This window comes from Babylonia areolata, chromosome 12 (assembly GCF_041734735.1).
Source record: "Babylonia areolata isolate BAREFJ2019XMU chromosome 12, ASM4173473v1, whole genome shotgun sequence".
Classification (NCBI taxonomy): Eukaryota; Metazoa; Mollusca; class Gastropoda; order Neogastropoda; family Buccinidae; genus Babylonia; species Babylonia areolata.
Genome location: NC_134887.1, coordinates 26,157,792 through 26,167,948, shown reverse-complemented (window position 1 = coordinate 26,167,948; position 10,157 = coordinate 26,157,792). Strand labels below are relative to the sequence as shown.

The window sequence follows — 10,157 nt, the reverse complement described above, 5'->3', positions numbered from 1 at the left end:
TGTTGTTGTTGATGTAATTCTTTCTTCTTCTTCTTCTTCTTCTTCTTCTTCTTCTTCTTCTTCTCATTATCATTATGTTGTTGTTGATGTAATTCTTTCTTCTTCTTCTTCTTCTTCTTCTTCTTCTTCTCCTCCTCCTCCTCTTCGTCCTCTTCTTTTTACCATCTACAGAACTGACAATATTTACTTATTTACAATGTGTGTGTGTGTGTGTGTGTGTGTGTGTGTGTGTGTGTGTGTGTGCGTGCGTGTGTGTGTGCGTGTGTGTGTGCGTGCGTGCGAGTGTGTGTGTGTGTGTGTGTGTGTGTGTGTGTGTGTGTGTTCTTCACAGACAGGTAAACAGACATACAGGAATGATTTTTACTCCAGTGACACAAGTGAGACGTCGCAGCCAAATGGATTTCTTCATTTTTCAACAGGATTCCAATGACTGTCGTATCACGTGATACATTTTTTTTTTTAATCACCAGTGCGTTTTGAACTCAGTTTGATCTGTGAGCACAGTTTGTTTTAACCCATGGACAAACACAATGATAGCAAGACCAGATCGCACAGTAAACCCAGTGCAGTGAATAATACATGACATTTCATGACAGCAGGAACTTTTCCAATTCCCAACGATCGAAGATCGCTTTTTTTTCTCTCTCTCTTTTTTTTTTTTTTTTTTTTTTTTTTTTTTTTTTTTTTACATTGGAATGTTCTGTGGTGTCACTCATTCAACAAACATACATTTGTCACAGCTGATCGAGCTGCACGTGCCGTGGATACCAACACCAGTGATGTGTTTCTGAAGACACTGGGGACATTTATTTTAAAAACAAAATATATAAAAACTTCATTGCACGTGATGTCTGGACGCTTGCGGTCGGCTGTGGGTGTTGTGATACCCTCTGGAGACTTGGAGACGAGTGTTCCATCATCAAACCTCGCCATCGGATCAATCATCCCCTTCCCCCTCTCGCCTACACCACCCCCACACCCCCCCTCCCAGTCCATCCCAGCCTTCGCCACCACCACCCCCACCATGGACCCAACCCCTTCCTCCCTGCTTGGCTATTAAACAAAACACACAAAAAAAGCACCAACTGTTGAGTGCCAAACCATGAGAGAGAGGGAGAGAGAAAACGAGAACAAATAAAAATCATTGATTTATGAGACATGTTCTAAAAAAAAATTAAAATAAAAAGATATAAAAAAGAAAGAAAATCGTCGAAGGCCATCACACTCGCAGAAACCGTCTCCCACTCCCACACCTTCCCTCCATCCCCCGCCCCGCTCCTACTACCACCCCTAGAGGGCGCGACCGCAAGAGAGGGGAGACAACCCGCTGCTGCACGCGACAGACAAGTGAAGGGAAGTGAGGGAGGGTGGGAGAAAGAGAGCGAGAGAGGGAGCGAGAGAGGGAGGGAGGGAGTGAAGGGGAGAGAAGAAGAAGGACTGGAGAGGGGACAAGGGCCGCTGTGCTCAGGCAGGAGTGGCGTCCCCCTGTGACGCCGCCAGCAGGACAAACTGCAGGTTTTAATGAGAGAAGGAGCCGCCTCTCAGCAAGGGCGTCCTTGGGCGCTGGAGGGGGCTGTTTGTCTGCACTGAGGGCCGCTCGCTGTCTGCCGTGCCGAGAGAGAGAGAGGGAGAGGGTGGGGGGCTGACGAGAGAGGGAGACAGGGGAGCCAGGAGAAAGAGGAAGGAAGGAAGGAAGGAAGGAAGGCACGTGCTGTGTTGTTGACTACCAGCTTCTGTTGTTCGCCTTCCCTGCCCTGCCTGCCACCACCCACACTGCTGCTGCAACTAAACTCACAACACTGACGACACTGACAGGACAAGGGAGAGGGTGAGGGGGGGGGCGAGCGAAGTGCACGTGCGTTCTGACTTTGCTGGAAAGTTTTCAACACACAAAGAAAAGTGAGGGAAAGAGAGAGAGAGAAAGAAAAGTGATAGATCAACTGTTGACACAGAAGTGGTACTGGGGGGAAAAACATAGTGGAAGAGAGAAAGAGACAGAGGGGTGCTATTAGTTTAAAAAGAAGAAAAAAGCGAGCACAAGAAATGCCAAACTGATAAAGCTCGTTCCTCATCCTCTTCAACACCCTCACCCCTCCCCAGTCACGCGCTGTGCTGTGTCCACCCACAGGACCCGAGGGCCGCTTTGTGGAGCTTTTATTGATCGTCCCCCCCCACCCCCTGCCCCCTACTCCCTCCCCTCCTCCCCCCTCCCACTCCACCCCCTCCCGAAAAAAAGATTAATAAAAGACGAGAAACGAATCAGGGAACAGTGGTGTGTGAAGCAGGGAGGAGGAAGTGGGGGTGGAAGAAAGAGAGAAGTCTCCTGCCACCACCACCACCACCATGTTCAAAGACGCCCCACCCTCCGCCCCTACAGCCCCCATCCACCCCCCTAACGACTTATTACCGGACCCTCCAGCAACAGGCTGCAGCCGTCCCCCTTCACTTTTATCACCCCACCAGCCATCCACGACCCTTCCTCAAGCCACAGGGGACGGCGGCGGTGGTGAAGGTGGTGGGGGTGGGGGGTTGGATCAGGATTGCCGCCGCCCCTCCCTGCCCCACCACCACCACCCCTCCCCCCTCGCTGAGCCCCTCCCCCTACCCCTTCCCACGCTACAAAAAGCGGACGGGGGGAGGAACGGCGTCTGTGACGGTCACCATCAACCTCAGCGCCAGGATCCTCTTCCTACTCCTCAACATCATCATCATCATCCACTTACCGCTCTTGAGCTTCCTTGGCGTCCCTCTCAGCACGGAGGAGGGGTCCGGACGGGAGTGGGCCGCCCCATGAAGAAGCTGCTGAGCTGGGTGAAGGCTGTGGTGTACGGTGCACGCGCCAGGCTGAGGTCACGCTGCTCGGGGGTCCGTCACCAGTTCAGCTTCCTCACCCTCACAGAGTCCTACACCGACCTCGCCGCGGACCACCTCGCCCCCTCCGGAACACTATCGGACGATCATGTGAACGACGACCAGTGCAACGATGGTAGTGGTGGTGGCAGCTGCAGAATTGACTGCCGTGAAGGGAACGTGTTTTGTGAAGAAGGCGAGGAGGAGCAGGAGGAGCAGGAGGAGGAGGACAGGTTAGTGAGGGAGGAGGAAGGGACAGAGGAGGAGGAGAGCAGGGTGTGGAGGACATGTGGCCGCAGGATGGGCCGGGTCACCGTGGTGTCTCTCCTCTGGTCGCTCCTCTCGCTGCTCGTGGCGGCGGCCTGCGCCTTCAGCTTCCTCCACCCCAGCTGGGTGGCCCACCCGGACCGCCTCCACTCCTTCGGGCTCTTCACCCAGTGCGTGCGTGACGACCCCCACCCCTCCACATCTTCCCCCTCCCACTCACCCTCCTCGTCCTACCCGCAGGCTGTGTGTCACGGGTACGGGGCTGAGGGTCGGGTGGATTTAGGGAGCGTGCCTGCCGGGGCTTGGCAGGCATCCACCCTGCTGTACGGGGGTGGGGTGTGCCTGCAAGGGGTCGGTGCCCTGGTGTCCCTCCTGCTCCTGCTCCTGCCACCCTCCACCTCTTCCCACCACCCCTTCCACGGCGGCGGGGTGGCACGACGGGTGGCGCTGCTCTGCGGCTACGTGCAGACGTTGGCAGGTGAGTTCAGTTTGATGTGGAGCGTTGGAGAGAGAGAGAGACAGAGGGAGTGTGTGTGTGTGGGTGGGTGGGTGTGATGGAGGGAATTCCTTGCGTTGTTGTGTGATCTTGTGTGTCGTGAACGTCGCTCAGTTTCGTGAACACATCACGCCAAGAAGTGAACCTGTTTGTCTACCAGACTGTCTGTCTGTCTGTATTTTATTTTATTTTATTTTTAATCTGTATCTGTCAATCTTTTGTGATACATTTTGTCTACATGCCTGTCTCTACCCAAATGTGTCTGTCTGTTTGTCTCCTCTCTCTGTCTGTCTGTCTGTCTGTCTGTCTGTCTCTCTCTCTCTCACCCCTCTCTTCCCTTCCTCTCTCTGTGTCTCAATGGTAATCCAAACATCAAACACAAACACGAACAAACAACCTGATCGTTATTCGTGGCTCGTTTTTGAAGGCTTACAGCTTGATGCGGACGCTGTCAAAACAGTGAAGCGATCTTCTCCATTCCCCCTCTCCCCCCTTCCCCCACCCCTACCCACCATCACTCAATACTCTGGTTGCTACGACTGGCCAGAATCTTGTCCGTGTCCCGTTTCATGTGGTCCAGTTCATATCGAAAATGGCTTTCTTCTTATGGTGCGGTAATGTTGCCATCCCTCGTTAGAACATAAACGACATTGTATGAAACTAACTCTCTGACTTTACTTTTCCACCTCCACCCCCCTTCTCTTCTCTCACTCTCAACATCCCCTCTTTATCTTTCTATCTTTCTCCTTCTCTCTGTCTCCCTCTTTCTCATTGTACAAATTCTTTTAAAGAAACAACAATGAAAAAACAAAGCAAACAAACAAACAAACAAAAAAAGAACAAAAAATACTGGCGTATCAGATGCCTTTTCTGGAATGAATTGTTGCTATTGTTACCGAAACTTTCTCTGTCTCTGTATGTCTGTCTGACTGTCTGTCCGCCTGTCTCAGTCTCTTTAATCTCCCTCTGTCTCACCCTCTCTCTCTCTGGATACAGTACGTTATATCTTTCTTTGGCAGAAAACGAGAAGAAAATCACGAACACATTCATACACACACTCCCGTGCGCACTCAAGTGCTCTCTCTCTCTCTCTCTCTCTCTCTCTCTCTGTCTGTCTCTCTGTCTGTCTCTGTCTCTGTCTGTCTGTCTGTCTGTCTGTCTCAGAGTTGGTTCATTCATTCATTCACTCACTCACTCGACCGTTCTTTCGTTCGTTCGTTCCTCCATTCATTCAGCGACACGTGTCTACATACTTTTTGAAGGGCTTCTGTGCCACGAGTCCAATATTCGCTGCAGGACTGGGGCAACTGCACCAAGTGTGTGTGTCAGGATGAGCTTGGCACCTTGCGTCTGTGGACAAGTTGCGGAGGACAGACATGACAGCACACACACACACACTCTCTCTCTCTCTCTCTCTCTCTCTCTTACTCACTGCGTGAACAGTTACTTTTCCCTAACCAGTAGCCGTCTTTTCCCCCTATCTTTGTCAAGTAACACTTATGGCTAAAAGACGCTAAACTGAAGAAGAAGACAGCAACACCCCCCCCCCCCCACCCCACACACACACACAGACGGGAGAGTATCGACACGGGAAATTATTGACACGGGGGAGTATCGACACGCTCCCACCACCCCTACCACCCCACACACGCACAGACACACGCAGTCTTCTTACCTACAATGAAGCCAATCAGTTCAATCAAACTGTGATCACACGAAGGGTAGTGTGGAGGGTAGGGTGGAGAGGTGGGATGTACAACTGGGAAGCAGATGGGGGGGAGGCCTGCCAAACTGTTTCTTGGACTTTCTTGTGTGTGTGTGTTGGGGAGAGGGAGGGGTGAGGAGGGGCGGGGGGTTGGGGGGGGGGGGGTCGGGGGTATAGTGTTGATGGTAGCTGTCAGTGTTAGTCGTAATCCTTTCGCTTGATCACAGGTGCTGTCTAACGCTCAAACACTTGCCACATATTCAGTTTTGTATTGGCTGTGTCCGTTTTACTAACTTTCTTTCTATCTTAATTTCGTTCTTGTCTTTCTTTCTGTCTTTCTTTCAATACTTCTATTCTGTCATTCTTTCTTTCTTTTCTCATGTCTGTCCTCCTTTCTTCTTCCGTCCCTTCCTTAATTCTTTCTTTTCTTCACCACTCCTTTCTGCCTTTATTTCTTTCTGTATGTCTTTCTTTCTTCCGTTCGTTCGTTCGTTCTTTTTTTTCTCATGTTTGTCTTCCTTTCTTCTTCCGTTCCGTTCCTTCCTTCCTCCCTCCATTCCTTCCTTCTTTCCTCCCTTTCTTCCTTCCATCCTTGTTTTCTTCACCACTCCTTTCTTTCTTTCTTTTCTCATATTTGTCTTCCTTTCTTCTTCCGCTCTGTTCCTTCCTTCTTTCCTTGTTTTCTTCGCCACTCCTTCCATCCTTCCTTCCTTCCATTCTTCCTTCCTTCCACCTTTCCTTGTTTTCTTCGCCACTCCTTCCTTCCTTCCTTCCTTCCATCTTTCCTTGTTGTCTTCACCCCTCCGTCCTTTCCTCCCTAGTTTCCTTTCTCTCTTTCCTCCTTTCTTTCGTTCTTTCTTTTTCCTTCGTTACTTTGAAAAGAAAATGACCCACAGTGGAGACATCTGATTAATTATTTCAGATCATACCTTTGACCGCAGCCTTTCCAGCCTCCGATCAGTTTGTGTTGCTGCTGCTGTTGTGTTGTTGTCGTTGTTGTCGTTGTTGTTGTAGTGTCGATTTCAGTTGTTGTTAACACATGTTGGTTTTTGCCTGTCCTCCACAATGAACGTTGCATCGCTTTGAAGAAATGTATATAGATAATCGTAGAGAGGGGGGGGGGGGGGGGGGGGGTGGGAGTGTCCCTTTGCTGCTTATCTGTGACCATGATCTTCAACATGTGAAAACGAGAGAGAGAGAGAGGAGGAAGGAGAGAGAGTACTGTTGTTTTTTGTGTGTTTTTTTTGTTTTGTTGTTGTTGTTTTTTTGGGGGGGTTGTTTGTTTGTTTGTTTGTGTGTGTGTGTGTGTGTGTGTGTGTGTGTGTGTGTGTGTGTGTGTGTGTGTGTGTGTGTGACAGACAGACAGACAGACACAGACACAGCGATTGACAGAGGAGACAGAAGGAGAGGGGGTCAGAAAGACACACGTGCATGGAGACAAAAGCGCAAGAAGAAAAACAGAATCAGCAGCAGAATAGAAGAAGAAGAAGAAGAAGAAGAAGAAGAAGAAGAAGAAGGAAGGGAAGCAGAGGAAGAAACGAAGATAAGAAGGAGTACAGAGGAAGAAAAGAAGAAGAAGAAGGAGTACAGAGGAAGAAAAGAAGGAGTACAGAGGAAGAAAAGAAGAAGAAGGAGTACAGAGGAAGAAAAGAAGAAGGAGTACAGAGGAAGAAAAGAAGGAGTACAGAGGAAGAAAAGAAGAAGAAGGAGTACAGAGGAAGAAAAGAAGAAGAAGAAGGAGTACAGAGGAAGAAAAGAAGAAGAAGTACAGAGGAAGAAAAGAAGAAGAAGGAGTACAGAGGAAGAAAAGAAGAAGAAGGAGTACAGAGGAAGAAAAGAAGAAGGAGTACAGAGGAAGAAAAGAAGAAGGAGTACAGAGGAAGAAAAGAAGAAGAAGGAGTACAGAGGAAGAAAAGAAGAAGAAGAAGGAGTACAGAGGAAGAAAAGAAGAAGAAGAAGAAGTACAGAGGAAGAAAAGAAGAAGAAGAAGGAGTACAGAGGAAGAAAAGAAGAAGGAGTACAGAGGAAGAAAAGAAGAAGGAGTACAGAGGAAGAAAAGAAGAAGGAGTACAGAGGAAGAAAAGAAGAAGAAGATGGAGTACAGAGGAAGAAAAGAAGAAGGAGTACAGAGGAAGAAAAGAAGAAGGAGTACAGAGGAAGAAAAGAAGAAGAAGAAGGAGTACAGAGGAAGAAAAGAAGAAGAAGGAGTACAGAGGAAGAAAAGAAGAAGAAGAAGGAGTACAGAGGAAGAAAAGAAGAAGAAGTACAGAGGAAGAAAAGAAGAAGAAGGAGTACAGAGGAAGAAAAGAAGAAGAAGTACAGAGGAAGAAAAGAAGAAGGAGTACAGAGGAAGAAAAGAAGAAGGAGTACAGAGGAAGAAAAGAAGAAGAAGTACAGAGGAAGAAAAGAAGAAGGAGTACAGAGGAAGAAAAGAAGAAGGAGTACAGAGGAAGAAAAGAAGAAGAAGTACAGAGGAAGAAAAGAAGAAGGAGTACAGAGGAAGAAAAGAAGAAGAAGAAGGAGTACAGAGGAAGAAAAGAAGAAGGAGTACAGAGGAAGAAAAGAAGAAGGAGTACAGAGGAAGAAAAGAAGAAGAAGAAGGAGTACAGAGGAAGAAAAGAAGAAGAAGAAGGAGTACAGAGGAAGAAAAGAAGAAGGAGTACAGAGGAAGAAAAGAAGAAGGAGTACAGAGGAAGAAAAGAAGAAGAAGAAGGAGTACAGAGGAAGAAAAGAAGAAGGAGTACAGAGGAAGAAAAGAAGAAGAAGAAGGAGTACAGAGGAAGAAAAGAAGAGAACCGAAGTAGCTGGTCCGTAAGAGACCAACAAAAAGCGTTGAACTTTTTTTTTTTTTCAAGCGTTCAGTTCTTTTCTTTTTCCTTTTCTATTTTCCTTCTTTTGCCGTCTTCATTGTTGGGACTATCGACCATCCGAAGTTCCACCATTGTTGTCAGAGGCTACAAAACTCTACAACCTTCATTTTATTTCCCAGTGGAAGAAACAGAATGTTCCTTTTCTTCATCACCTCACCGAAACCAAGAAATGAAAAAGTTAGAAAAAATTACACACGTAAGCTCAACACAAGGAAAAGGAAGACAAAGAAAGAAAGAAAGGCGGCAAAGAAAGGGAACACGGGAGAGAGAAGAGGGTGAGGGGTGGGTATGGGGAGGGGTGGTGGTGGGAAAACTGATGGACACACATACACAGGAAAATGAAAGACAGACTGAAAGAAGAAGAAGCAGAAGAAAAGACAAAAACGACAGTAGAAGAAAGGAAGAAAGAAAAAGAGAACGAAAATTTACAACAGCAACAACAACAAAAATAAAGAATGGATGAATGAAAGAAAGAAGGAGGAAAACATACTACACAAAGAGAAAATTGAAGAACGGTTGAAAACCACTGCAAGGAATAGATATGCCAGCTACGAAAAAGGAAAAAAAAAAGATAACAACTGGGACAGGAAGTAGATAACACCTAGGACAGAAAATAGATAACAGCTAGGACAGGGGGAAAAGGTCACAGCTAGGACAGGAAATAGATAACAGCTAGGACAGGAAATAGATAACAGCTAGGACAGGAAAAATATGTATCAGCTGGGACAGGAGAAGGATATATCAGCTAGGACAGGGAAAAGATACATCAGCTATGACAGGAAAAAGAGGTAACAGCTAGGACAGGGATAGAGATAACAGAACAGAAAAAAGATATATCTGCTAGGGCAGGAAAAGATATATCAGCTGGGACAGGAACAATAGATAACGGCGAGAACAGGACAAAAGATAACAGGTAGAACAACAGGACAAAAGATAGCAGGTAGAACAGGACAAAAAGATAGCAGGTAGAACAACAGGACAAAAGATGGCAGGTAGAACAACAGGACAAAAGATGACAGGTAGAACAACAGGACAAAAGATGGCAGGTAGAACAACAGGACAAAAGATAACAGGTAGAACAACAGGACAAAAGATAACAGGTAGAACAGGACAAAAGATAGCAGGTAGAACAACAGGACAAAAGATAACAGGTAGAACAGGACAAAAGATAACAGGTAGAACAACAGGACAAAAGATAACAGGTAGAACAGGACAAAAGATAACAGGTAGAACAACAGGACAAAAGATGGCAGGTAGAACAGGACAAAAGATAACAGGTAGAACAGGACAAAAGATAACAGGTAGAACAACAGGACAAAAGATAGCAGGTAGAACAGGACAAAAGATAACAGGTAGAACAACAGGACAAAAGGTAACAGGTAGAACAGGACAAAAGATAACAGGTAGAACAAAAGGTAACAGGTAGAACAACAGGACAAAAGATAACAGGTAGAACAACAGGACAAAAGATAACAGGTAGAACAGGACAAAAGATAGCAGGTAGAACAGGACAAAAGATAGCAGGTAGAACAGGACAAAAGGTAACAGGTAGAACAGGACAAAAGGTAACAGGTAGAACAACAGGACAAAAGATAACAGGTAGAACAGGACAAAAGATAGCAGGTAGATCAGGACAAAAGATAACAGGTAGAACAACAGGACAAAAGATAACAGGTAGAACAGGACAAAAGATAACAGGTAGAACAGGACAAAAGGTAACAGGCAGAACAAAAGGTAACAGGTAGAACAACAGGACAAAAGATAACAGGTAGAACAACAGGACAAAAGATAACAGGTAGAACAACAGGACAAAAGATAACAGGTAGAACAAAAGGTAACAGGTAGAACAACAGGACAAAAGATAACAGGTAGAACAACAGGACAAAAGATAACAGGTAGAACAGGACAAAAGGTAACAGGTAGAACAGGACAAAAGATAGCAGGTAGATCAGGACAAAAGATAACAGGT

The 10,157-nt window shown here is 46.8% G+C and overlaps 1 protein-coding gene across 1 annotated transcript in view; it reads left to right on the top strand.

Moving 5' to 3' along the window:
- The first annotated feature begins 2,640 nt into the window (after positions 1-2,640).
- LOC143287875 (LHFPL tetraspan subfamily member 5 protein-like) overlaps positions 2,641-10,157 on the top strand; it is a 120,876-nt gene continuing 113,359 nt past the window's right edge. The window contains exon 1 of the mRNA XM_076596113.1: positions 2,641-3,595. Within this exon, the coding sequence (XP_076452228.1) occupies positions 2,791-3,595 (805 nt within the window). The 5' untranslated portion in view covers positions 2,641-2,790. The remainder of the gene's footprint in view (positions 3,596-10,157) is intronic.